Source organism: Microdochium trichocladiopsis, assembly GCF_020744255.1.
Source record: "Microdochium trichocladiopsis strain MPI-CAGE-CH-0230 chromosome Unknown B0I36scaffold_15, whole genome shotgun sequence".
Taxonomy (NCBI): Eukaryota; Fungi; Ascomycota; class Sordariomycetes; order Xylariales; family Microdochiaceae; genus Microdochium; species Microdochium trichocladiopsis.
The window spans coordinates 603,300-630,602 of NW_025763558.1; the positions used below are offsets into that span (position 1 = coordinate 603,300).

Here is a 27,303-nt window from a genome sequence, read left to right on the forward strand (position 1 = left end):
CCCGATAGGATCAACGCCGACAATTTTCCACTTGTTCTCATGGGTACAGAAGCCCCACCCTGTCAAGTGCTTGAGGGGGCCGCTGACGCACGGACCCCAGACAGACCTGGGAAGCCCGGACAAGAAATTGGGGGTTTGTTCAGTAGCATGGCCCCCTACACGGTCTACCTTATCCCACAAACCCATTCCCCATATGTTCGTCCAGGCGGACCCACTAGGATAATCTCGACGACGGGCCAACCGCCCGCTCCAGACCTCTGCCCTCAGATGGGACTCCCGAGCATGCCGCGCGTGCATCGGTATGGCTACCCTGTGCAGTGCCTAGCCAGGATCAATTCACTAATGATTCATGAGTGCGGACAGGTCCAAAGGAGCCTTGAGGAATCTCGACTCTGGTTGAATGGGGGTTTGTGCTGCCCTGTCAGAGTGGGGGTTTGTGTGACGCGACGATTCCACCTGCCTGCGGCATGGGAAAGGGGACTCGCGCACCATCCTGGGGTGCTGAGTCCACAAACAAACCCCCTCGCTTGGCGGAATTGATGCACTGCAAAAAGCCGGAGGCACAGCCCAGCCGCCAAGCCGCCTTCCCGGCTGATTCCATTGGCACTGAGCCGGGCCTAGGCTGGAATCGTTCCCCTTTCCGTTCCGAGCTTGCAGGGTGTACCTTGCATGGGTTATGCACGAGCTGCGTCCAGTCATGCATTCGGCTGGCGTGGTGGGGCATTGATTGCCTCCATAAAAGCGGCTGTCGTTGTCCGACACTGATGATTTGCCACGCGCAAATGCTGGTCAAGCGAGGGCTGGGCGGCTGATGCAGCTCAGCACCACCAAGATGTCGAGCTTGTGCGCCTTCCTCTCACCATTTACCCCACATGTAGGAACACTCTAGCAGGGACGCTCCAGCCTTGTCTGAACCAGTGGAAAAGACGATACTTTCGCCAGCATGTGTAGCCGTCCAAGAGTGCACCACATTGAGCAGTCAAGCTGCTGCACCTCGTGCGCAGACAGCACGGGACAAAGCAAGCCGCTGCGACAGGCTGCACCTTGCTGACAGTCTCACGCTGAACTGGTGTGAAGCGGCAGGGAGGTGGGCATGTACCCCGGGAAACGGAGGAAGCACGCTAACGACAAGCGTGGATTACCATAGTCTACGTTTGGCATTCGGTTCCTGGGCGAACATTTTGTGTGAATTGCTTCGTTTGGACTAGCTGCCTGTCTATTGTCGTTATTGGCTTGTACGCCTGCTGGCCTCACTGCTTCACCCCTAGGGCCACTGATGTGGATGGCCAGAGCCCGTGTAGACCGAGCTCGTGGGTCCCTGATTGCCAGCAGGAGCAGAGTAGAATGCCACCTCCTGATCAGTCTGGACGCTCACTACTTCCTGATCCCCAAGCTTGCAAGTTGAGAGGGAATGAACGGTGTACATATCTCCCCGGTCTTCGCTGCCGTCATAGAGGACCAAGGATCCCGCATTTCCAGCAGGCACGTAGTAAACCTCGGGATGAATCTGGAGTGCGGTCACCCGCTGATCGTGAAGGTTGGAAGTTGGGAAGGCATGAAGAGCGTGCACGTCTCCCCAGTCCCCGCTGCTGGCACAGAGGCTCGAAAATCCCGGATTGCCAGCAGGAGCGCAGTAAAGTGCCTGATCTGCCGCTCGCTGATATTCTTCCTCGTAAGTTATGGAGGAACGAGGGGTGTGCACGTCTCCCCAGTCCACGCTGCTGGCACAGCAGCTCGAAAATCCCGGATTGCCAGCAGGAACACGGGAAAATTCCTGATCAGTCAGCAGTGCTGGCGGCCACTGATGAGCAAGGTTGGAAGTGGACGAAGAATGAGGGGTGTGCACGTCTCCCCAATCTTCGCTGCTGGCACAGAGGCTCGAGGATTCCTGATTGTCAGCAGGAACGCAGTAAAGTGCTTGATCTGCCGCTCGCTGATCTTCATCGTCGTAAGTCATGGAGGAATGAGGGGTGTGCACGTCTCCGCAGACTTCGCTGGTCAACGGCTCGACATGGGCGCCAGGATCGTGCCAATCGTGGCAGATAAATTGTGCTGGGTCGTTAGGTTGCAGCGCAAGCGGCGGGGGCGCTTGAGTCTGGGGAGATGCTGGCGCTGGCGCTTCGAGTGGTGTCTGCGCACGTAACCTAGCCTGGTGCACTTTGAGCCTGGCTTTCAACAGCGCAAACTCCTTGCAACCTTCTGCATGCCACCATAATCCTCGTCTGCTTTCGTACTTTAAGCACTGGTGGACGTCAGCAGACTGTTCCTGTTCTCAGGGATGCGCGCGATGTCATTACCTTGGCACGTACTAAGTAGACCGCTCAACCATCGCCCCCGGGCTACTTGGTCTCTCGGGTCCTTGGTGAGCTTGTCAAACCAAACCCGCAAATCGAAGTAGGACGCCGCAGTGCCCTCTGGGAGCTTCGTCCCGCACTCGCCCACCGCCCATTCCAAAAACTCGTGGCCAGTAAGCTCCAGCTGGGTCTCTTCGTGCCTGGCTGGGGGTCTCTTGTGAGTCGTCTTTTTGTGGGGCGTGGATTTCTTCGTTCTTGCTCGTGCCATCTTTTGCCTGGGTTGATTTGCTCAAATGCGGCTTCAATTCATCCAATCTACCTAGTCATTCTGAACTCGATGGCGGTTGCCCGCGCTCGCGCAGATTTTATAGCCATGTCCAGACTCGAGTCTGGCAGACTTGCAATCTCTCACGAATAGCTGTGACGAATTTGCCCTGTCTTGCAGCATGGGCGAACCAGACTGTCGGGACCAATGTACAGCCAACAGCATAGATATGGCATGGGATCGGACCGGCTGAGCTCATGATGTTTGTCCTCGGGGGTGGATCCAGACATGTTGGCAGCTGCGGCCGCCACCATGTGGTGGAGGAAATGGATGCCGCCCTGCCTCGATCCTCGAGTCCAGTCTGCAAAGCTGTGAAGCCAACATTACACAAACCTCAAGCGCTGCATAGTATGTTGTCGGCGCCTTCTGACAATAATGGGTGCTTGGAATGCTCGCTGCTCCCTCACGAATGCAATCGCTCCTGTGCGCTACGACCTTGTGCTACGGCTAGCCTCCGGGTGGCAGGTAGATGCTGTACCATTTGAGCCCGGCGGGTGTCACGTGATGGTCTTGTCCTGTGCCCAGGCTTCTCCCATTGCAACTCTACAAAGAATCCCTGCTGCCCCGGGCATTAGATGTTTGTGGAGCCGGTTTGTTTGTTCGCCGGTAGAGGCGGCAGGGGCGGCATTCGTGTCGGCATCATGACGCGCGCGCTCGTCCGCCGGCGTGGACGACTCACCCAGGACTTGTCAAGTGCCACTATGGCAGGCAGGCTGAGCCGTGCCTGACTGACACAGCTCCGCCATATAGGCGAGAGATACCGCGATTGTCGGGACTCCCCGGGGGGGAGACGGAGTGTCGCGTGGTACTCATTTCGTGAAGAGTTTCCGTGGAAGAGTTTCTGTGGAAGATTTTCAGTGGCGTCCGTAATTGAGGCTTGGCAGGTGGGGCCACTCGCTACCAGCATGCTGGTGCCCATTGTAGCCAAGACCACAACAGGGTAAACAAAACTGCATTCTCCAAGTCAGGCTGTGCCCCACCCAGCAAAGTCATGAACCCTCGCTGGATGCCGGGCTGAGGGAGCTACGGACCCGGACGAACGCCTGCTTACATGCGGACGAAGGCCGGTTCGTGTGTCGTCGGTGTCGTCAAAGGCACCGGCCATGTGGGGCCGTGTCGAAGAAAGCCCGAGGCTGCAAGGCTTCGGGTTTGTCCCTCCACGTCTGAGCAAGGATTTCATACCTGCGGCCAAGACAATCACACACCGTGCCACACACAACAAGGGTTGAGACTGGGCCGAATGCGGAAGGTCTGTTGGGCGGGAGTGGTGAAAACCGAGGAAGCAGTCGAGGCATTATCGTGTGATGCCCAGCCCGGGTTTGTGGGGCCAAGGCATTGTGTCCTGTCGCAGCAACCCCGGACACCTCCCTCAAACCAATCGCCGATCGTCGGGCGCTACATCGGTACATTGGTCCACAAACCCGCGTCACATCCTCCCCTTGCTGTGCCTGTCACACAGCACCGCCTTGTCTCAGTCATGCAGGCAGACATTATCTCAAGCTCTAAGCGCGAAATTGGCCTGGGCGTGCGCGCGAGGTGAATCGTGGGACCGCCTGCTGTTTCATGCTCCTTGCTCCGACGGAACGGCGCAAGATGTGGCTGCAGGCCAGCGGTTTGTCCTTTCTCAAAACCTCTGGAGAACTGCGCAGGATGGGATGAAGCGTCTCCTGCTCGACAATGCTAGTTTCCGTAATTGACTAGTCGGCGGTTGTAGCGACGTTGGTCCTGATCAGATGGGGCATCTGGGTCGTAGTCTCGCGTTCGATTCGAGCAGCCAGAACGATCACGTCTTTGGTAGGGCCAGTCGTATTCGGGGTAGTATGGCTGCTCGATGCCCCTTTTTCGTTCAGCGCTTCCATAAGAGCCTCCATAACGGCCCCGGGCCCTCCAGGAAAAGCGATCTCGGTGACTTGAGCGTCCGCGAGAATCAGCACGCTTGCTGTTGCTTGCCACGCTGCGACCGTCGTCTGTGTATCTTTCTGTGCACGGCCCCTGCGTTTCGTGCTCTGTCGTGGGTGTTTGCGGGCTCGGTTTGTCCGAACGCTGGAGTCGCGGCCCAGCAGACCCCACTCGCTCGAGGGGCTTAATCTCTGACTGCAGCTCCGGGCCCAGCTCCGGTTCCGACTCCATGCCCTGGTTGGCTCGGCTCACTTGCCCCTGCATCTCATACAAGAACCTATCGCTGCCTATCTTATCGATTAGCAGCTGCCGATGGAAGATTGCGTAGGGACCCGTAGAGGAGAAATTCTTACAGGTGGGACATTGCACTTCAATCGAGGTCGCGGTGACAGTCGTTGACTCTTCCATAGTGTACTGGCTTTGTTCGCTGGATTGCAACCAAGGTGAGCTTCGTATAGCCAGCAACTATTCTTTCAAAACTACCAAGTCCAAAGGACGTGCAGGAGCGTGGAATATAATATAGGAGTCAATCGCCTCGTTGACGACCTCACAAACACGCTTGTGGATACGCTCACAAACACATCCCCATACCCAAGTAGGTACCCACACACAACAAAAAACACACCAGTCTTGGCGTCCTAAAGACAAAATGTTGCAATTGTGGGGGAAGGTGGGGCCAAGGACTGGTAGGACACATCCTCATTAATGACAGGTGTTTATGTCACGCGATTATGGGAATACAAGTAATGAAAGCCTGGCATAAGCGTCTAGCTAGCGGCATCTATATACTTGTGTCGCCGGGGCATTTCCATTCCAGGACTTCTTTATGCCAAAACAGGCCCATTTCAAGGATGACAAAGCACCATACACTAGCCTCCATTGCGACCGCTGTTCTGTTGAGCGCTGTTCAAGTGGTGTGCGAGCCTCCGGCCTCTTGCCAAAGCCAGCCTGGCTCGCACACCACTTCTGATAACACCTCCGATGTGATAGTGACAATTACGATCACAGACACAATTCGCACGACGACCACAGAATATGCAGTTTCACAGAGCCTGGCACTGCCAGGTCAATACACTACTTCACATAGTATCTTGACATCTGCAACCCTCACTACATCAAGGTCCACGAGTCATGATGGAAGTGTCCAGCCGGACATCGGTACAGGACCCACCTCAACCACTGTGCCTGGCCCCTCGACTGCAGGAATAACGGATGGTGACTTCCATGTACACGATTCGGCAACAACTTCTTCTGTGCCTTCGCCAGAGTCTGCCACTAGTCCCGTCGTTACCCCCACCTGCACGCTGAAGATTACTCAGAAAAAATATTCCGGGTCCTCAGATAAGGTAACTGTTGAATATACGCTTGAAAATGGTAGAGGCGGCTCGTCGACTGGCTCCTTTGACGAGCCGTGGGGTGGGGAAGGAGCCTTAGCCACGTCCGATACAGGACTGTCGAGTTCTTTGCATATCAAGCTATCTGAGAACGTGAGCCCTGATATCCCGGAGCCGGAATGCGATCTTCCTGGCGGACACGAACCGCTGAAGAGGCGCTGCCCGCATTTGTGGATTAATTATCTGGTTGAATTTCGTTATGGCGATCTCGCCTGGAATAGCGAGTCCATGGACGACCCTCCGAGTGCACCACAATGTCATCATGACGGCTGGAAGCTATCGTTACCGTATCACCGAAACATAGAGTGCACATTCATGTGCTGAGCATGCAGTCTGCGGGACAACTATGACGCCATCTCCCGACCACCCCCTTCATGCTCCTCCCCCTCTAAAGACTCTTTCATAAGTATAGACGCGTAGTATCCTATAGTTGTGACAATAGATCTCTTTTATAGTCGTGTAAATCTCGTCTCTAAAAGCTCGTGCTTTGACTAGATGGGCTTTCTTTTCTGACACATCGACTGATCTCACATTGGGCCACTCGTGCTGTTTAGGACGTACCCTTTCCGATGCCCCGCTCTAAAACGGCGTGATCCGAAGTGAGTCAGCGGGGTTTCCCTCGAAGTCCAAGTCCTGGAGCGACCGAGGCGGTGTCCAGGTGTCACAAACCAGCGCGCTAAGCAGCTAGGACAGGCTATTGTGCGCAACGGGGCATTGGAGGTCCACTTGCTATCTAGCAGTGACATTCCTGCGCTGCCGGGACTTGCTCGTCATCAATGATGATCTGTGGGGCTTCTTAGGGCTAGTCAGTGAGCATGAAAACATGTAAGCCATAGCACATAGGCGGTGGCGGTTTGTGGGTGGTATGTGGGTCGGTGTGTGGGTCGGTGTGTGGGTCGGGATCACGAACAAACAGAAACAAACCCGAACAAACACAAACAAACCCAGACAGCCCCGCGCTCGTCTCAGGTTGCCTGCTACCCCCGGTTGAAGTCGCACTGCAGTGAACTTGAGGGGCAGATTCTGATGGCTCACGATGACGGAGCAGAGAAGGGAGGCATAACGATAAGTGGTCATTTGCCAGCAAAGAAGAAAACATACAATAATAGTTCTTTGTTGCAATCATACGCAAACAGCCCATTCATCCCACATTTCTTACTGTCAGCGTCGATACCTGGCTTGTGCGATACGCGTATATCGAAGAGAACCACCATACCCCCTCTCCCCCTCCTCCCCAGACCTGATGGCAGACACGACCGTTGAAGAAGTCAAAGACGTCATCTATGTAAACACAATCTCACCAGCAACCGACGATATCCGGCTAGATGCCTGCAACGGAGCATTAGCTCGGAGAAAAGGACCATTATGTCACCCACACATAACTCGCTTAAAGAGGGAAGAGCAGCGACAATCAACACAAAGAGGATCCAGCCAGAAAAACGGTGGTTCTCACGTGCCCAGGCGTAGAGACACTACGCGCCGGAGGGACCAGAAGCGTCAGCTCCTACGGCGGTCCGGTCTTGCCCTGTCGCCCGTTATGCCGACTACATCGTTGCCAATGCGCTCACCGTCGACTCCAGAGGGCAAAGATGCCCACTATCCAGCACTTCGTGAAGATGGCGACAGCAATATCACCAGTGCATGCCATCTCCGCTATGCTAATGACCCGCAAAGCTGCCAGGGAGGGCGATCATTACTTCACGGGCCGGCGTGCATTGCCACAGACTTCCGAGCGTCCCTCCTCTGCCATCCCCAAAATACCCAATCACAATCTTACCGCCGACACGTGAACAGCGCCAACCCAGGACAGATTCCGAGCTTGTGGAACCCGCCTGGATGGTGGAGCCATTTGAGACCGCAGGATGATGGGCAGAAGGTTTCGGATGACTGGAAGAGCTCATACAAAAGCGTGCAAAATGAACAGCCGCAGTTGGTCCAATATTACCCAGAAGGAGGGGAGTCGGTGACATACAAGAAACGTTATAATAGCTGTTTTCCAGGACATCTCACCAGCTCACCTGTACGAGTCAACTTCGCTGACACGGAGTACCAAATAACTAGAGTACTCGTTCCACTAGACTTTTGCTGAAACCAATGAGAGAATTTCGTTTATAGCTTTGATTCTTGATATGTGTGCTATTTCCAAGTGATTGCCTCCTTTGGAATGAGTAGTTGTTCTACAATACTTCATTGCAGTCTGGGTACACTGCCGAGCCAATAACGCAAACGTGTAGTACGTTATGCATAATTGTAGTGTAGGGGTATATCGTGCTGAGGTGTACCTAAAGTGCATATTATTATTCGACTTCAGTCGATAATTGGGTTGATTCCATCCTAGATCAACGTGCAGAGCTTGCAGCCTCGGTACTCTCTAACCTCATCCTCAGCTCTTCACCTTAAGGCATTCTTTCTAGGTATTATTCCAGGAGTCTGTAAGTAGCATAGGGATAGCGCCCCAGGGTCTGTCATGTCTTCTCGAGTTCCTTAGAAAGGAGCATTAGTGCTGAATATCCTCATGCGTTGTTGCCTTACTGGACTCTACTTTCGGTCAGGTTAATTTCAATCAAAATCTAGTATGAGAGGTAGCGAAGCGCTTCGGAGGCGAAAGTAGATGGGACCAGCTCATTGCGAATGGTTCGATTTTGCAACTTTTGACACCTGTTCATAATCTACCTCCGCCCCGCTTAAAAATTGCCATAGCGTCCAAAGACAGAGAATAATTGAGACGATGCTTTTAATAACTTCGCTTGACGAGTTCGGGTCAATCATGATGAATAGCGTAGGTGTCTACTTGAGCACTGCTCCCGGACAACCAGAGGAAAGTAAGGCTGAAGTTGAGCGCATTATACAGTAATAAGCCTTACCCCACCAAGAACACAAGAAATGCACATCACACGCATCGTGGACACAATTGTCTCGTTACTGATTCTGGGTCACCTTTGGCTGATGTACCGTGGAACAGACGGGGTTACATTCTTTTCGGCTAGCGAGTCTGACGTAACAAGGACAGATCTTGCAACCCTCGGATTTGTGCGTCGAGCGGGTAAAGGCGGACATATCAGGCTCTCGTCAACGTTCAAATACACACAAAGCTGTGTCCAGCTTTCTCGCAATCTACCTGTCGACAGAAGAAGTGTCACGAGGGTTGCCCTACGGCTCGTCGCGGAGTCCATCGAGGCAAGGCTAGATCAACCCGGATCTCTGCAGATAGAGCCGTGCGATGCGATTCTCCTACCATTCGAAAATGCATACCCACGATCAGCCAAAGATGAAGACCTGGCATTCGGTATGGCCACGTCTTTGGTTCGTCTAAGTCAGAGCGTCGACTCGATTGCTCATTGGGCCTCTGACCGGGACACACTCCTCGTCGTGGTGATCGAAGACTACATCGGGCATGAGGACGAAGTCGCCGACCTGCTTGCACAGTTTCACAGCCTCAAGATCAACGCCATCTTCATACCGCCCATCGCCAGCAACCATTCCATGTCTCAATCACATTTTGCAGTTCTCAGCAAGATGCTCGCCGAAAGCGGGCCGGAGACAAAGTGGTTCGCTCTGCTTGACGACGACACCTTCTTTCCGCACCTGGAGCCTTTATCCACTACACTTGACTCTCTTGACCACGAGAATAAAGATCTTTATGTTGGCGGGCTGACGGAGGACTGGGGCTCCCTCACGCGATTCGGTGTCATGGCCTATGGTGGTGCTGACGTGTATCTCTCTGCACATCCGGCCAGGAAGATCAGGAATCTAGACCAAGCGTTACAGTGCATCGAGGAGTCCCCGCCACAGTTAGGAGACGTTATCATCCGAGACCGTGTCTACCGCCACACTGGGGCGCGGCTGACCGTACTGCCAGATCTGTAAGTCCTTCCACCCCATCATTGATGTCTTGTGACAAGAGTCTAACCTCTTCGATATGGATATCAACATGATTTGCTGGGCGACCTGCGCGGCTTTTTCGAATCTGGCGTTGAGCCTTTGAACTTGCACCACTGGAAAAGCTGGTACAGCGAACCTGTAGTTTCCATGGCGCAGGCGACGAACTTTTGCGGGTAATTCATTCTCATGAAGCACCGGGGTCCCAGCAACGTGTATGCTGACTAGGCGAGCTTGTGCCACAGGAACTGCTTCCTTCAACGATTCATCTTTGGCAACGATACTGTCCTTAGTAATGGCTACTCGATCACCGTGTACCCAAAGGGTGTGGATTCGCTTGATCTGAACAAGATAGAGCGAACAGGGGCAACGTCTATGCAGGCAAGGACCCGAAGTACGAGTACAGCATGGGGCCGCTGCGCGACAGGGTGCCCGACAGTGATCACAAAACGTACTACCTCAAATACACGGAAGTCAGGGCAGATCTCATGAGACAGCTGTATGTGTGGAAAGGAGTTGAAGACCGTGGAGTGCCTGACGAAGTTGTCGAGCTGGTTTGGAGGAGATGACTCAACGCCAGGGTCATATCCTGCTCCGGAAATGGCAGAATATCATGTCGGGTAGGATTTTGTTCGGTTACAAGGCCTCAGAGGAAGAACATGTACCTCGAAAACTATCTGGCAGTCACAGAAATATGGCGATCAGCAGGCAAGAAGGCAAAGCGTGGAAGCATGAATCACTATGCCGACATTGACAGACTACTCGTCCTCCTCGCTGTTCCTCCTTCTGATGACCGCAGAGCTGAGTCCTTTGGGACTCGTTATGCATGCCTGGACACGGTATGGCACGAGGACGATGTACACCGGGAACTGAGTCCTAGAATCAAGACGGGAATCAAGACGGGGAAGGCAACCTCGAGTTTTACCAGCAGAAATCTATCAAGAGATAGGCAGCCGTCCAGCAGTCGGCGCGTATGTGTGCAGCCCCCTTGTGCGTGCGCCGAGTCTGCCTGCTAGGCTCGACACAATCCCCCGAAATTGGTGAGAAGGAGCTGGGCGGCCGCACCGCCCTGAGGCTCGTGCTCTGTAAGAACCCCGACGATGACCTCTCGAGAGGGCCATGCAATGAACGTGTGACCAGTGATGATCGCTTTGGTTTCTAATCGAGTACGGGGCGGGGACATTCATTCGGCTGCTGGCGAGCGCGTTGCATGGCAACCATTAAAGATGGCACAGCTGCTTTGGCCCGGCGCACATTGTCAGCGACGGCACCCTCAAAACTTTTACATTCAGCGACCCGGAGCTCGGGCAGACCGGTGCTGCAACGGGTTTAATAGCAAACACGCTGCAGTAGCTACGCGAATGGGCTTTGCGTGACTGCGCATCGGAGTCACAGGGCATGCGTCGCACAGCGGTCGTAAGGCGGCACGTTGGAACAAACGAAACCTCCCTCGGATGCCGGACTGGGCTGTCGCCACGAGCCCGCCACAGCGCAGCGACCGCGGCGGCCCATGGCTTCCTTCGGTTCTTGCTTACCGGCTCAACATGTAAGTTGGTCGAGGCAGTGTCGCCCGGCGGGTCGGTCGCCAGGGCGCAATCGCGGTCTGGGTCATGAGCCATGCACAGCACTTGGTTGGCGCTGCCCAGACTGTCGATGCTTTGTTTGAGAATGCAAAGAGTGCGTGCAAAAAGAACTCCCAGGAAAGTCATCATATCATCGGCTCAGAGGAATGCAGCCTCGTATTGAAAAGTGCGGTTCATTGTCGGCTTCAGGTGGCCATAATGAAACTGCCCGTCTGCTCTGAGGGCTTGGCCTAGGACTGGTCCTGGGGCCCCCTGGTGAAGGTCTGATTGTGCGCCCTCATGCTTGCCCTCTTTTGAGCTTGCGCGGTGGCAATGACCCTGGAAGTGTCCTGACATGCAAAGGCCACCTACCCGCTACTCGCGAATGTTCGTTGCAGGCGGGGATACTCAGCTCCTGCTTGCCGTCATGCTTGCGTCCGCTGAAGGCAGCCAAACCTCCCTCCAGCCATGTTTGGTGAGTCTGTGCGGTCACCTGGCGAAGCCTCGGGCCGCCACAATGCGGTCAGCTACCCCTTGAATTATCAGGACAAGCGTCCCTGCGATGCTTCGGCTCCTTCATGCTGGCTAATAAGCGGAGCACCCCGGGGGACATATCTCCAGGAGAGCGGGAGCACTTGCAGTGCGAGCTCCACGGGTGACTAGGTGGCGTTATGCGGTGCAAAGGGGTTGAAGCGGGCCCACTTTGAGGGGCTGCCAGGCACCCAGCGTCGCTGGCTGTCAGGCATCCGCCGTCAATGCACCTTGTCACTAGGTGCTCAAGACCGCACTTCCCCGGCAGCCATCACCAGGCCATCACTCTTTTCTCCATCATCAACATCAACCCCGATCTGCTTCACGGGTGCACAAGCCAGCACCGAGGTAAGCGTACCATTCGAGACCGCCTCCAGCACCTGCCAATACACCAGACAGGGCGATTCTGAATCGTTGAGTCTACAGGCTGACTCCGCCAGCACCTCTTCTTTCTTAGTGGACAGAGACCAAGCCAAACATGCTTCGTCTACAAAGTCTCTGGGCAGAGGCAGTCGCCATCTCACCAAGTGGCAAGGAAGACCCGCCAGAAGAACGTACACATGGACGAGTTGTTTTCCCAACTTGGCCCTGAGGCCGGCTCCGACGATTGCAGCCGTCACACCCGTCACCTGAATGATTGACACCAAGCAAAAGCGCAAGGTCTAATCGGCGCGTCCGCAGGTCTCATGATCAACGCAGCGATGCACGAGAACCAGCTCTGCGTCCCGGCAGCCTAGGAGGACTGGGATACAGATACCAAGGATCTCTTGCAAGAGCTCTGTGAAGGCGTTATCCACTACATCTTGTCGCTCGACGAGCGCTTCCGCTTCGAGCACAAAGTCGTCTTCGCCGCAGTCAACATTGCTCTCCGTGCCATCCTCAAACCTGAAAAATGGGCCATTTTTGAGCCGACCAGGGAGGTGCTCTACGCGAAGGTCGGCAGCGCATGTCTTGACATGGCACTCGGCCTCACTGCAGTCCACAGAGCCATCGTTGAGGCGATGCTGGAGACCGCAGTCATGGATACAGATCGCCAGCTCTCCATGGACAGCAGTCTCAGCACACGGGCGAGCATCCTGCACCGCATTGGCCACTGCGTCAACGGCTCAACCCCAATCCACTTCCTCGACTTTGTGTATCCTCCCGATTCGCGCACCCCCTTGGAGCAATACATACGCTTCGAAGTCTTGCGTGTCCTCCGGGCTGCACTGGTGGAGCCGTCTTTCTTCTCTTGCTCTGCGAGCCAGATGGTGGCTGCGGCAGTCTCTGCAACGTGGCGTCGTCGGTTCGGAATCCCCTGGGCGGAGCCGCTCGATTCCCTTCCTGGTCACCATTACGAAGAAATCAAGTGGATAGCGGACCTTCTGTAATGTCGCAAGTGAGTTTCGGGGTGCGGTGATTCCCGGCTCATACTCTCTACAAGAATGTCTTATGTGTATGGGAAGGACGTTCGTAAAACAATGTCAAGGGTACCCATAGATTTCTTGCCCTACGGAACCTCCTCGCCGCGGTCTGGGAAGGTGAGACATAGTGTCTGGCAGTGTAGGTGCGGGCCATTCGTAGGCGAATCGACATTTGTATGTACATAACGCTGGTCAATGTATCTCTCGTTTAGTTACACTTCCTGTCAAGAATTTGCCCGAACCTTGCTTGTCTCAGCCAGCAATATGTGTGACCTGATCTAGCGAGACGAAGCTTAGCTAATTGCCTCCCCTACCATCTGGCGGCAAGGAGTAAGCCGCTACCAGGCGCTCTTCCCACTTGGTATGTAATACAACTTCCTATAACGTAATCCACGGGTGAGTGAGCCACACGGGTCAGTGAGCCACTTTTCCCCCATTTTGAATAGATAACCTTCATTTCCTTATTTCTCCACCAACAATCATGGTACGACAATCAAATGAATGCGATTTGGTTCTAGCGCTAGCTGCGCTTAAATCTGACCCAAAATTGAGCGTACGAAAGGCTGCATTACTCTATAATGTATCCCGCGCAACCCTCCAACGACGACGAGACGGCCGAGCTGCGAAACACGATACCCGACCACCCTGCCAGAAATTGACCTCGTACGAAGAGGAGAGTATTATACGATACGTAATTGACCTAGATTCGCGATCATTTCCACCGCGACTTAGTGGTGTTCGAGAAATGGCGGATCGACTCCTTGCCGTACGCGACGCGCCGCGTGTCGGAACGAACTGGGCCTCAACCTTCGTACGACGACGATCTGAGCTCCGTACGCGTTTTAATCGAAGAATCGACTACCAGAGAGTCCTCTGCGAAGATCCAGACGCGTATCGCGCGTGGTTTGAGCTCGTACGAAATATAATCGCGAAATACGGGATCCACGATGACGATATCTACAACTTCGACGAAACGGGCTTCGCAATGGGTAAAATCTCCGCCGAAACTGTCGTTACAACCTCCGATCGACGCGGGAGGCCAAGAGCCGTACAACAAGGGAATCAGGAATGGGTTACAGTAATCCAGGGTATCGCGTCGTACGGCTATTCGATCCCGCCGTATATTATCTTCGCAGGGAAGGTCCACCTCGACTCCTGGACCGCGAATAGCCCTCTACCGGCCAACTGGGTAATCGCGCTTTCGGAGAACGGTTGGACGACGAACGAGAGAGGCCTAGAGTGGGTAAAACACTTCGATTTCCATACAAAGAGTCGTACGAAGGGCACCCACCGCCTCCTTATCCTCGACGGCCACGAGAGCCACCATTCCGTCGATTTCGAGCTCTACTGCAAGGAACAGAATATTGTTACCCTCTGTATGCCTGCTCATTCGTCGCATAAGCTCCAGCCTCTCGACGTTGGGTGCTTTGGACCTCTAAAACGGGCGTACGGTAAAGAAATCGAAGGTCTTATGCGGGCGCACGTAACCCACGTTTCAAAGGAGGACTTCCTCCCAGCCTTTTATAAGGCGTACGACGCTGCGATAACCAAGTCAAACATCCAGGCAGGCTTTCGAGCGACAGGCCTAGTACCGTACGACCCGGACTATGTGATTTCGCAGCTAGATATAAAGCTTCGTACGCCGACACCACCAGGTTCTGCTGGACTACCACCCCCCTGGGTCTCAAAGACGCCGAATAACCCGATTGAGGCCGAATCGCAGAAGGAGTATCTCCAAAATCGCATCGTACGACACCAGAATAGCTCACCGTCGTCTATAATCGTAAGCCTTAAGCAGCTTCATAAAGGGATGGCGATGATGGCACACGAGCAGGACCTTATGCGCCATAATATCGCCGAACTTCGAGATGCGAACGACCGCCTCAGCCGCCGTCGTCGTACGAAAAGAAAGCAGCTACAGAAAGGAGGGTCCCTTACGATTGACCAGGCAAAGGATTTGAAGGCTCAAATCGATGCGACGGAGCAGTTAAGGGCAGAAACGAGTCAGAATAGTGGTCGTACGAGGAGGCCCGAAACGCGCGCGCGGCGATGTGGCGTCTGCGGCGAGCCCGGCCATAATGCTCGTACGTGTCAGAAAGTTGTATCTGCCTCTGAAGAAGAGGATTCTGAATAGTTTCAATTGATTTAAGGCGTTGTGGTTGAATTGTCTTATACATTGTCGTACGAGTACTTGAAAAGTGGCTCACTGACCCGTGTGGCTCACTCACCCGTGGATTACGTTATATTGTTGCCCCTCTGTTCATGCAAGTTTTAGTCCGCGTCGAACCACGTCCTCTCCTGCAGCAGGGACGCGGAGCGGCGTTCCGCCTGGTGCGCTGTGGCCGATGTCCCACCCCGAACAAGCCGTAGATAATTGTTTTTTTGTTTTTCTTTTGGGCCGAAGACGACGGCCCACAAGCCCAGCCAGTCCGACGTGCTGAGCTTGTGGGATGCCCCGTGACCGAATACCGAGGGAGCTCACCGCTGTTGTGGTGGAGTCCTGTTTCAGCACTGGGGTGGGGGCCGCTCTGTCGCATGTGTACAACATCCACCATGTCCTGCCAGCTCCTCCTCCCTAAAGTCGCAAGTGGGGTGGGGCAACGCGGCTTAACATTCGTCAGGTCTTTGATAGGCCATCGCGCAGCACGCATCGTGCACGATTATGCCAAGCCCAATCGGAAGGATGATGATCATGATGGCACGTCTTTATTTCTAAGGTCTTTCGAACCTGTCTGCCATTTTTCGCGGTGCTATTACGTATCTGGCCCAGGTCCCCGTTGATCCCGTTAGAAAGCGAACGGACGCCAAGCCAATTGTTTGTTTACGTTCTGTCGGCTAGACCCCAGCATCTGAGTGCACCCTTCGTCTCGCCCAGCTCGAGCGGTTTGTTTGTAGTACAGTAATCTTAAATGCGGTGTTGGGGTGGTTGGGACCGCTACTCACGCGACTTTAGGCACGGCTGTGGAAAAATTTCCACGCCCGTGGAAAAGCTTCCACGCCTGTGGAGAAAGTTCCACGCCCGTGGAAAAGCTTCCACGCCCGTGGAGAAAGTTCCACGCCCGTGGAAAAGCTTCCACGCCTGTGGAAAAGCTTCCACGCCTGTGGAGAAAGTTCCACGCCCGTGGAAAAGCTTCCACGCCTGTGGAGAAAGTTCCACGCCCGTGGAAAAGCTTCCACGCCCGTGGAGAAAGTTCCACGCCCGTGGAAAAGCTTCCACGCCTGTGGAAAAGCTTCCACGCCTGTGGAGAAAGTTCCACGCCCGTGGAAAAGCTTCCACGCCTGTGGAAAAGCTTCCACGCCCGTGGAAAAGCTTCCACGCCCGTGGAAAAGCTTCCACGCCCGTGGAAAAGCTTCCACGCCTGTGGAGAAATTTCCACGCCCGTGGAAAAGCTTCCACGCCCGTGGAGAAAGTTCCACGCCCGTGGAAAAGCTTCCACGCCTGTGGAAAAGCTTCCACGCCCGTGGAGAAATTTCCACGCCTGTGGAAAAGCTTCCACGCCTGTGGAGAAAGTTCCACGCCCGTGGAAAAGCTTCCACGCCTGTGGAAAAGCTTCCACGCCCGTGGAGAAATTTCCACGCCTGTGGAGAAATTTCCACGCCCGTGGAAAAGCTTCCACGCTCGTGGAAAACTTCCCCAGCGCCCCGCATTTCGCGAACCCCCTTTTGGCCAAAGCGACGTCTCTCAATCATCTTTGCGTCTTCATTCTCCGTGTATCACTGCCTATGGAGGCTATGAAGTATTTTGCCCTGGGCCGGGCTAAGATCGACTATAAAAGTGACGGCGCCCCACCATGCGGTTGGACATTTCCTTCATTCGAAGATTTAGAACGCATCGTGTCAGTGTTTGTCAGCCGACATGGATACAAGGCCAGAACGAAGGAGAAGAGGGAGAGGACCCGATTCTATGTCTGCGGATATAAACAATGTCCCGTTGCGTGGAGCGCACAACGAGTGGTCGACAAGTTTCCTCCGCTCTCAGATTCGCTTGAGGTGGTCCGCATACAATATTCAACCACGATCAGCCACAACCACCAGCTTACCGCTGGTCCGGAGCCAAAACCCCTTCCAGTCGATATGATCTGGCTCGGAGTCCCATTTGGCCCCCTGGTTGAGGAGGGTCGATCTGACTCCGCTATACCATTAGGTGTTCCGATGTCTCAGGAGGGGAAGAGGCTAAAGTCGTCTGCTCTCGATCTAGTAAATGTCGAGCCGCATTTCAAACACCAAGAACATGACGATGACGAGACCGTATGGGTCTATGAGCCGTTGATCATGGCGATCTCGGCAACCATCAAGAACCCATGCCTTACGATGTCGGCGACTTTAACATGGAGTGCAGACTTGTTCCGAGACCTTCGCGAACAGCTTGCCGATGCCACATCTGAGAGGGAGAAGCTCGTTCTTCTCGGATGCATGTCAACGCCCATCCTGGTGCCGGAAGGGCCCTCTTTCGATGAATATTGCGAATATATGAAACTGTTTATGGACAACAATGCTTTTATTAAAAGCATATCCTACCAGGGAGGAGGCAACATTCCAGGCAAGCAAAGTTGGCGATCTTAGAATCCTCGACGAGTGGGCCGCAAAATTCGACGGCCAAGGAATGAGCTGGCTCGCATACCGACCCATAACGTGCGATGGTGGGCTATCGGCGACGTGTAACCTGCCACCCTCTCATGGTGGCCGCATGGTTATCAAGCCGACACGTAGCAGCAGTGGAGAGGGAGTCAAGCTTGTTAAAGTCAGCAATCGCAAGGGACTGAAGTGCCGAATCCCTGGGAACAAATGGGATGCCGATATTCAGCCCAGGAACCATCTCTTCCACCAAGAGTATGTCGACTCATTAGTCAAATTTGGCGAACTTCGGGTCTGTATGGTGCGTGATCTCTCTCAAGAGGCTATAGACGGTCTCATTCCCCCAGGTAAGATCATTAGTATCACCATCACCAGACCAACCACTTCTGCCGGCAAGGTTCAATTCTCGGATATGAATCAGAGTCCATTCAGTCACGAAATATTTGGGGAAGGAGTTGGGGATGAGCACGCTCAAAAGCGCAAGTATCATGAACTGAAGCAGTTCGCCTCTCTGTGGTTTGCCATTCTTTTTAGGCTTGCCGATTTTGAACCTGGTCTTGCCTCACTTAAGGATGGCGTACGTCTCGACATTGGCATCTCAGAAGTCGCAACCGATGGGCGATTTTTCATTAATGAAGTCACACGATTGTGGAATGCGTCAAGCTTTTCAGAGGGGAACTCTACTAACGTTCAAGAACAATGGGGCGAAGCTATTGGCCATTCGTGTACACAGCCTCGATGTTGGCAGCAATACCCCGAGCTGTTAGAGACTCTTGGGACAGAAGGAAGTGAGGTGGGCTTACCTGGACGCCCCGCGAAGCGACAGCGGCCCGGATAAAGACGTACTTTCAACATCTCGTCTTGCTGGTTATTATCAATTCTTTATTCGTCTCCATAGCTTTCCTACTATATTCAATCAATCGGGCTTATACTTGCCGCACGGAGCTAAGCCGCAATGCGAAGCTGTGCTGCTTTTTCTACTTATCCTGGCCAAGTCTATTAGCGTACGACCATCCTCGTCGCGGTTATCAATGTCGGCGCCGCTATCTAGCAGTTTCTGCATAACGTCGTCACGCCCCCAAGATGTCGCCCATGACAATGGAGTCTTCCATCAATATCTCGGCTATCCACCTGAACGCCTCTCGCTAGCAGCAGATCTATAATGCTGATGTATCCCTTTTCGGCAGCTAATGATATCGGCGTCCGACCATGAATGTCTTTCCTGTCGGGCTCTGCGCCACTGTCTAGCAGCAGCCGCACGACGGCTTCGGCCCTGTTGTAGACAGCCCATGCGAGCGGTGTCCGACCAAAGGAGTCTCTTTCGTCAATTCTGGCGTCTCTATCGAGCAGCAGCATCACATTCCGCTCGCATCCCATGCTGGCAGCCCATGAGATCGGTGTCCGACCGGTCTCATCTGCACGATCAACCTCAGCGCCGTTGTTGAGCAGTAGCAGCACTACCTCGTCGTGCGGATTGCTAGACGCCCATGAGAGTGGCGTCCGGCCGGCCCGATCCGGGTAATCTACCTCGGCGCCCTTGTGAAGCAGTAGCTGCACAAGATCTGCGAGTCCGTTCTCAGAGGCACAAGCTAATGGTGTTCCCACGTTACCACGAAAGTTGATATCAGCACCTCTTTCTATTAGTAGCCGCACCGCCTTTGTATGCCCTTCGTTGACAGCATACATGAGCGGCGTGAACGCAGGCATCAGCATCGTCATAGTACCATTTGTGGCACTAATTAGCGATCTGGTCAGACGTGCAGCTGGTCTCGGGTTAGACTGTCAGCAGTGGCAGCCAGCACAGGCAACCGGGCGAGAGGAGAAGCCGCGGGTGTCACGGCTCGTCTTCGTCAGTGCAGATCAGGTCAATAGCACAGAGTTCTCGACTTATACGGACTGGCTGCGAAGCCGGGGTCTGCTCAAGCGGTTCTTTGTCGACGAGTGCCATACGATTATTATGGACGCTAGCTATCGAAAGCGGCTTACGGAGCTGAAGTGTATCTACCGGTACGGCTGTCCGGTCATCTTACTGACAGCTACACTACCGGTGCGGCTTGAGGCTTGGTTCCGCCAGATAATGCTTGCAGGGGACGCCGAAATCATCCGAGCAAGGACCGACAAGAAGAACATCAGCTATAACGTCATGCAAGTCACGGGACCAGGTCGGAGCGCAGCCGAGGACGAGGCCGTGAAGCATGTCATCCGACTGACCGGCCGCATGAGCGGGAGGCAATAAGGCGTGATCTACAGCCGGTCCAAAGCAAACTGCACACGGCTGGCGGAGCTGATCCGATGCGGGTACTACCACAGCGACATGAGCTTGTTTGGATTACGCGGCGCTCCAGAGACGACCGCACGCCGGGTATGTGGCATGCGGCCCGCCATCGCTGAAGCTTCCATGGCCCCCCGGAAGCCTCTGAGGGCGGCCAAGCGATGTTCCAGAGCCTGTCGCCATGAACGCAGAATCGTCCCCTGCAGCTGGATTACTTTTCAATCCAAGTCGCGCCACACCAGGCGGCCAATTGGGAATGAGCGGCCATGCAACCTTGACCGCACGGGCTGGACAGCTGAACATTGATTCGGCTATGACATAATATCGCTGACAGACTTTGGGACAAGCGCGAGTATGGTGGGTATGGAGGAATTGATAGCGGGGGTTTCACGCCAAGACTCTAGAGCTAGGTCATACTTTCTGTCATTGATGGCGTCGGAAATGCAGGCTAGAGCCGATCTTGCATGTAGATCGGTCGCTCATACCACGGCCAGTGCCGCGATCTCGTCGTCGGCAGGCGTGCCTACGTCGCGGGACGATTCTCGTTGAAAACCTCCACCCATAATCAGACCCTAGGACCACGGCATATCACTCATAACGAAATACCCCTTTCCCCCACATTCGATTTTCATAGAAATCTCTCGTGGTGACTTGGTTCCTGATTGATTGCAAGCTCTAGAGTCCTGCTCGGTCGCCCAGGTGCGCCCCGCATCAGTGTTGCCCCACTCGTTGTACTGCATCAACAGTCTGGCTTGGGCGCCACTCACGTACAGTACGTACGGGCTCCATAATGCGGAGATTTGGAATGCATGTCGTGTCCGACACCAAGGAGGAAGACTGTTGCGAGTGATCTGTCAGCACAGATAATATGGCTTGATGAAGTGACTTACGGATTGTGCTAAGAGCGATAGTGATCCCTGTGAGTAACTAGTGTGCGTTAGCGGTGCCTCTTACTACAGCTAGGTTCAGGTTCCGCGTCTCCAGCGACCAGTCGGAGAATAAGAGAAAGTGGAGCCTTTGACAGTGCCGAGTGATTAGAATTAAGTACCATGCCATGGAAAACCTTAGCAGTCGCTATTTTAGGCGCCTATGACTGTGACTCACACATCCACACTCAGGCTCCACAACCCATCAAAAGTTCCCAGGCGACGTTCTCCGTCTCTCTCGCTTTCTTCACCTCCACATATCGCTGCTGGTACTGTACGGCCGCTGTGGGAAATGGCTCCACGACTCTCCGACTCTCAACACGAACTGGTCGAATCCATGATCCGCCGAAGCTTCACAAATGAAGCTATAGCCAATGCTATCTCTTGTACTCCGCGCGCCGTCAGTCGAGCACGAACGACCTACACACGATATGGAACCACGAGAATGCCAGGCAAACGAACCGGCCCTAACCCGAAGATTACGCCTTCAATGTTAACGGCACTTTGCCACAAGCTCGCAACCGAACCTGATATGACTAGACATGACATGGTGGACTTAGTAAACATTTTGATGAGGATGTGTCGGTGACCAACATCACTCGTGCTTTAAGAAAGAGCAACATGACTTGGAAGGCAATGCGCCGTGTAGCCGAACAACAGAGGCCCGAACTACGACACTTCTACCAGTACAGGCTTAAAAAGCTTGGGTGTAGATCATATCATCTGGTCTTTATTGACGAATCTGGATTTGATAAACCGACTATGTTTCAGCGAAAGGGCTGGGCTCCAGAGGGAGTCACGCCTGTGCACAGGGCTAGATTTCAGCGCGGACCCAGGCTGCAGCTCCTTGCAGCATATTCTCAGAGGGGTGTAGTGCTGTCCCGTTTCTTGCATGGGAGTGTGGACAAACCCATCTTCGAAGACTTTGTGGAGCAGCTGCTCCGCCACTGTGGCAAATGGCCAGAGCCTGAGACCGTCCTTGTAATGGATAATGTTTCGTTCCACTACTCAGAGAGGATTCGACAGATGTGTGAGGCCGCCTCTGTGAAGTGGGACTTCATTGCACCCTACAGCCCGAGAACTAATCCTATCGAGGAGTTCTTTGGTGAAGTAAAGACACATATGAAGTCAGAACGGAAGAATCACCAAAGTTTCATTCAGAGAGATTTCGAGGGGTACGTGAGATCTTGTGTCAAGATGGTAGGTAGTAGACAAGGCAGTGCTGAGGGTCATTTTCGAAACGCTGGGATTTTTGTAGAAAGTTATGCTTACTGTAAGCAAGATCGCAATGATCAACACATAACCTAATGATATATGAACCTGCTGCTACTTACGCAATCCATATGGCAGTTGCTCTCGCATAACTTCGAAGAGTTATTTCTAGACTTTTACGTAAAAGTGCTGCGAATCTGACATGGGGTACTTGAGGTCCATTAGCTACACGATCTGACCACACTTGCGACATATCGTCACACAGGACTATTCGGCTAGCTACCTTTGTTCTACCGCAGAAACAACTTTGTCTCCGCTTTGATCAGGCTCCCGGACATAGCACATTTCCACAAAGTCCGTTATCATATTTGTCGTCTTCGCAAAGTATGTTTCGTACGGGACGTCCTCGGACTTTGCTACTGCAAAGCCAATAGACTTGATGTCTTTACCAGTGACTAACATGGGGACCTTCTCGACCACTCAACAACCGCTGCGCCACTGACCGGTTCGCGTTCTAGCGGGAACACGCCACATGGCAGTGATCGAACCATAATCCGCTTCTGTTTATGCTTGTCGGAAAAAGGTGGCAACTCGTGATGGCTCTTGCCATGGAGTAGGATCAAACATGTGTGCGGTGCCCGTGTCTTTATCCACGTGGAACAGGATCCAGTCCTCGCCATCGAGCCAAGGGATCACCAACGCTCCCGTGGTCTGGTCCTTTTCATCTGGAACCGTCTTTCACAGGGTCTCAATGTCAAGTCTTTGGCTCTGTAGCATACGGAATGACAGCAGCACCATACGTGTCGCTAGAAATGTCCCAGACTCAACGTCTTGAGGATCAAGATGATGCTGTTGCAGTCGTTGGGCCAAGAGGGCGGGAAGCTTAGAGTCCATGGATCCGCCTGAGAAGCCTGCCGACTTGCAGGTGATGATGCTGTCGCTGATTTTTGTTTGCTGAAGACTGGATGGCATCCAGGGTCGGAAGGCGAAAGATATGCATTATCAGCCGGTCTATCGTATAGAAGTTGTAATCTCATTTTGAATGCGACCGTTCTAGATATTAAGTAGCTCCTGATCTTCTTGGAAGCCTGGAACCAGCGCCGTCAGAGTTGGGCACTAGCCAATCCGGCCTTAGTCGATAACCCTAACCCTAACCCTAACCTAGAAAAAGTACGTATGCAGAAAATGCGCTTAGCCTGGACGGCGAAATAATGTGAGTTGAATTCTCTGGCTTTCGAGCTCACTCGACCGTAAGGTAAGCACGCTTGCCCCACTTCTTCAGTCGGTGATTAGGATTTGAAAGCCTTAGCAGTCAGGCCACAAGTTAGGGGCGCGTCACAGACATTCGGTACCAGGAGCGAAGGAGAATCTACAGTATTTACCGCACATTATCATTATCACTACACTAAGGTCTGCCTGAATACCTGCCTTTAGTGTTCCTTTAGAACGCCCGGCGCGTTCTCGTGTTCTAGGGTCTTCCCTCGGACAAAGCTGGTTCAAGCTATTATGGCCAAACAGTGACGTGTTGTCCGTGTTGAGAACGCCATTCATGAACCCGTAGGCCTGCCACTTGGCCACCGTCACCGCATTGCGCCGCACGACCTCGCGGTATAGCCGGGCGAACCTGTTCTCCTCCAACCCTTCTGGGCCTTCCAAGGCATCCCTGGCGACACCGCGCTTGGCCGTATAAGCAGTCTCGGTGGCTTTCTCGGGATCGTCCAACCGACTCGACAGGGCCTCCCAGCCACCGAGCACATCTTCAGCAAGATACGTCGCCAGCTTGCGGATCAGGTCGCGGTCGCCCCTCGCCCGCAGGATGTCAAAGTTGCCGATGCGCATCCACGACTAGGCAAACCGCGCCACAATGGCGCCGGGCTCGAGCGTCTCGCGGCGCACTTTGACCTTGGGCAGCAGGGTCAGGCTGAGGGCGCGCGTCGACGGTATGCCCAGGGCGTGCAGGTACTCGCTGACGACGAACTCGCGGATGCTGCTGCGCAGGACGGCCTTGCCGTCGGCGAAGCGGCTGTAGGGCGTCATCCCGGCGCCCTTGAGCTGCAGCTCGTACCGCACGGGGGCGCCGGGCGGGGCTCGCAGGGAGAGTTTGTCGACGTCTTCGCCGTTGCCGGGGCTTGTTTGTTCGGAGACTGACGAGGAGGCTCCGTTTGTAGCTGGCGATTGTTGTGCTGGTCTCGTCGTTTCAAACACGGAGATTGCGCGGCCGTCGCCGAGCTGGCCGGCCCACGAGCCGAACTGGAAGCCGCCGTAGCACTGCGCCCACGGGTAGCCGCCGGTCTGCTTGTCCTCGTCCCAGCCCTGGATCTTGTTGCCGGCGACGGTCTGCACAAAGTCGTCCGTCTTCTCATCGCCGCGGCGGATGCCCAGGTCGCGCATGGCCGCGGGGCTCACGGCGAGGAGCTCGGGGGACTCGACGGGCTGGGGGCGGACCCATGTGAAGATGGCATCGCGGACCTGGCGGGGCCCGATGTCGTCGCGCGGCGTCTTGTGGGAGTCGGCGGGCGTGGGGTAGCGGGCGTCGGCGGGCAGCTTCGAGGTGAAGTTCCAGGTCTTGGGGATGTCGTTGATCGAGGCGCCTTCGCCCGCGGCCCCTGCCGAGGATGAGGACGAGGACGAGAGGAGTGCGGCCATCGGGGCCAGGCGCAGGCGGTGCGACACGAGGTTCGATCGTGGGACAGGTCGCGGGAGAGTGCGGCGGATGGTGGCGGCGGGTTGTGCTCTGCAAAGCATCAGCGGCTCGAGCTTGTCAGAGTGCGCGGATCGTGCTCGTCGAGCTCAGCCAGGGTGATCCGGGAGGCGTAGGCTTGCAGCAAAATTATTCAAGAAATTTGCAGGCAGTGAGAAAGACGGCAGCGGTGAGTCAACGGAAAGTCGAAGCAGGCAACAGGCCCGAGTGAAAGAAATAGGTCGGCAGTGATGGGCTGGTGCGTAAAGATGACGGGTGCGGGGATGACGAGCTCTCTGGAGTGGCGAGCATGGCGTGGGGTCCGATGGCAGGCCGTCCCGGAGCCAGCCAGACGGCCTCGGCATCCATGGTTCTGCGGCTTCTGAAGTCCTCAGTGATGCATCCGCGAGGTGAGGTGCCGTGTGGCTTATTTGACCAAGGGCAAGAGGCCTTGCGACTGCGCCGCTGCAACAGCTTTGCCATCTCCGGTTGCCGCTGTCCCGACTCGAATGTCGAGCCCTCCAATGGACGCACGCCCGGACATGGTTCCGAAAAGCGGAGCAGCCCAGCTCATGCACGGCGCTGACGATGCCACCCCCCCGGGACCCCTCCGCCGGGTACGCGCGCCTGCCTTACGATCGCGGATTAGAGTCATGTCCGCCCGACTACTTAAAGACGGCACGTCCCTTTCCCACCAGACAATCCGCTCTACGCCCAGCAGACATCCTCCTAACTACGCTGTATCCTCACGCACCAGCTGTTCAGACATTGCACCGCCCCCTCACAGCAGCCATGAACTCGATCGTCTCCGCATTCCGGTCCGACCCCTCCGGGACGCCCCCCAAGCAGCACGGAGCCGTCCCCATGCTCGAGCTCAACGACGGCCACAAGATCCCCATGGTGAGCTCCCGCACTTCGGACTCGAGTCACACTCACTAGTAGTTTACTCATCACTAAAGGTCACAATGTAGCTCGCCTATGGCCTCGGCACTGCAAACTCCGAATACGCCGACGATGATGTCATCAAGGCTACCACGACAGCCATCAAGGCCGGCTTCTTCCACCTCGACGGTGCAGAGAGTGCGCGCCCCTTCCTCCTGCCATGCGGGGAACACCCCATTCACATTCAGGTCGACGGTACTAACCTGCTTCTTCCGCTCGCACAGAGTACGGGAACGAAAAGGAGCTCGGCAAGGCCATCGCCAAGTCCGGCATCGACCGCTCCGCGCTCTACGTCGTGACCAAGCTCGACAACAAGCCCGAGCACATCGGCCAGGTCGACAAGATCTTCACGGGCTCCCTCGAGCGCCTCGGCCTCGACTACGTGGACCTGTACCTCGTCCACCACCCGGCCATGGCGGGCGGCGACCCGGCCCGGCTGCAGAGCCTGTGGGCAGAGGTCGAGGCGGTCCACGCGTCCGGCCGCGCGCGCAGCATCGGCATCTCCAACTTCCTCGCCGACGACATTGAGATGCTCTTCTCGGGCGGCACCAACCCCCCAAAAGTAATCCCCGCCATCAACCAGGTCGAGTTCCACCCGTACTACCAGCGCCAGGAGGTCGTCAAGGCGTGCCGCGACCGGGGCATCGCCGTGAGCGCCTACGCGCTGCTGAGCCCCGTGATCCGCGTCCCCGACGGGCCCTTGCACACGAGCGGGCTGCTGGCTGGCCTGGCCAAGAAGTATGGCGTCCACGAGGCGGACGTGCTCCTGCGCTGGTGCATCGACCAGGGCATCGTCGCCATCACCACCAGCTCAAACGAGACGCGCATCAATAGTTACATCTGCAACATCCCCAACTTCAAGCTCACCCCAAAGGAGGTCGAGGACATCTCGGCAAAGGGAGGCGAGGCGTTCCACCGCTGCTTTTGGACTAACAAGTTTGCAGAGGGTGATACCCGGTAGAGAAACGTGTCATGCTGTGTCGAGGGCACAGGAGCGTGTCAATGTAGCCGTGCTTTGCCGTTCTTGCGAGAGAGTTCACAAGTAGCAGAGCCGCAAAGTGCGCAAAGTCACTTTCACCCGGACCTGCGTGGAACTACAAGGGCATAATGATAAACAAGCGTAACACCAAAATCAATTTTTGTACACGAGCAGTTGCTGCTCGTGACCTAACGCCTTTCGTCCGTCTAAAGACTAAAACAGCCATCATGAGACTAGACTGCGCGTAAAACGTGGAGAACGTCTCATCAAGTCGTGCGTCGCGTTACTGCTCGGGCTAGCTCATGCTCAATGGCCCCATACAACGCGAGTCACGTCACTGTGTTGGGTTGGGCACGGGCCACAATGACATCCAATGTCATTGTGGCCCGTGCGCGGGTCAGCGGCCTTGTGCCTTGGCGTGTTCCAGGCA

General features: G+C 54.9%; 6 protein-coding genes across 6 annotated transcripts; 2 read left to right on the forward strand and 4 right to left on the reverse strand.

The window, feature by feature from the left end:
- Positions 1-1,264: 1,264 nt before the first annotated feature.
- On the reverse strand, positions 1,265-1,957 carry B0I36DRAFT_369981 (uncharacterized protein; the record flags this gene model as incomplete). Its single annotated transcript, XM_046159857.1, has 1 exon — positions 1,265-1,957. One exon carries the CDS (start codon positions 1,955-1,957, stop codon positions 1,265-1,267), a length of 693 nt encoding a protein of 230 aa, XP_046004575.1.
- A 2,342-nt stretch (positions 1,958-4,299) lies between these two features.
- On the reverse strand, positions 4,300-4,926 carry B0I36DRAFT_356281 (uncharacterized protein; the record flags this gene model as incomplete). Its single annotated transcript, XM_046157590.1, has 1 exon — positions 4,300-4,926. The coding sequence occupies one exon, from the start codon at positions 4,924-4,926 to the stop codon at positions 4,300-4,302; it is 627 nt and encodes a 208-aa protein (XP_046004576.1).
- Positions 4,927-9,085: 4,159 nt separating this feature from the next.
- Positions 9,086-10,343, forward strand: B0I36DRAFT_54726 (uncharacterized protein). The gene is made up of 3 exons (XM_046163011.1): positions 9,086-9,775; positions 9,836-9,967; positions 10,037-10,343. The coding sequence occupies exons 1-3, from the start codon at positions 9,201-9,203 to the stop codon at positions 10,281-10,283; spliced, it is 954 nt and encodes a 317-aa protein (XP_046004577.1). The 5' UTR covers positions 9,086-9,200; the 3' UTR covers positions 10,284-10,343.
- A 1,813-nt stretch (positions 10,344-12,156) lies between these two features.
- On the reverse strand, positions 12,157-13,295 carry B0I36DRAFT_436785 (uncharacterized protein; the record flags this gene model as incomplete). The annotated part of the gene is made up of 3 exons (XM_046162857.1): positions 12,157-12,960; positions 13,061-13,181; positions 13,246-13,295. 3 exons carry the CDS (start codon positions 13,293-13,295, stop codon positions 12,547-12,549), a joined length of 585 nt encoding a protein of 194 aa, XP_046004578.1. The 3' UTR covers positions 12,157-12,546.
- A 9,783-nt stretch (positions 13,296-23,078) lies between these two features.
- B0I36DRAFT_378450 (uncharacterized protein) lies at positions 23,079-24,918 on the reverse strand (the record flags this gene model as incomplete). Its single annotated transcript, XM_046160683.1, is given in 3 exon segments — positions 23,079-23,233; positions 23,697-24,117; positions 24,136-24,918. 3 exon segments carry the CDS (start codon positions 24,916-24,918, stop codon positions 23,079-23,081), a joined length of 1,359 nt encoding a protein of 452 aa, XP_046004579.1.
- Positions 24,919-25,630: 712 nt separating this feature from the next.
- Positions 25,631-27,105, forward strand: B0I36DRAFT_389702 (aldo/keto reductase). Its single transcript, XM_046161355.1, has 3 exons — positions 25,631-25,852; positions 25,924-26,032; positions 26,119-27,105. The coding sequence occupies exons 1-3, from the start codon at positions 25,745-25,747 to the stop codon at positions 26,853-26,855; spliced, it is 954 nt and encodes a 317-aa protein (XP_046004580.1). The 5' UTR covers positions 25,631-25,744; the 3' UTR covers positions 26,856-27,105.
- The last annotated feature ends 198 nt before the right edge of the window (positions 27,106-27,303 follow it).

Bases quoted from the DNA above. Each gene is read 5' to 3' on its own strand.
- B0I36DRAFT_54726 (XM_046163011.1), top strand. From the start codon at position 9,201: ATGGCCACGTCTTTGGTTCGTCTAAGTCAGAGCGTCGACTCGATTGCT. The intron at 9,776-9,835 runs GTAAGTCCTTCC...TCTTCGATATGG, and splicing joins CTGACCGTACTGCCAGATCT to ATATCAACATGATTTGCTGG. The intron at 9,968-10,036 runs GTAATTCATTCT...CTTGTGCCACAG, and splicing joins CAGGCGACGAACTTTTGCGG to GAACTGCTTCCTTCAACGAT.
- B0I36DRAFT_389702 (XM_046161355.1), top strand. From the start codon at position 25,745: ATGAACTCGATCGTCTCCGCATTCCGGTCCGACCCCTCCGGGACGCCC. The intron at 25,853-25,923 runs GTGAGCTCCCGC...GTCACAATGTAG, and splicing joins ACGGCCACAAGATCCCCATG to CTCGCCTATGGCCTCGGCAC. The intron at 26,033-26,118 runs GTGCGCGCCCCT...CCGCTCGCACAG, and splicing joins CCACCTCGACGGTGCAGAGA to AGTACGGGAACGAAAAGGAG.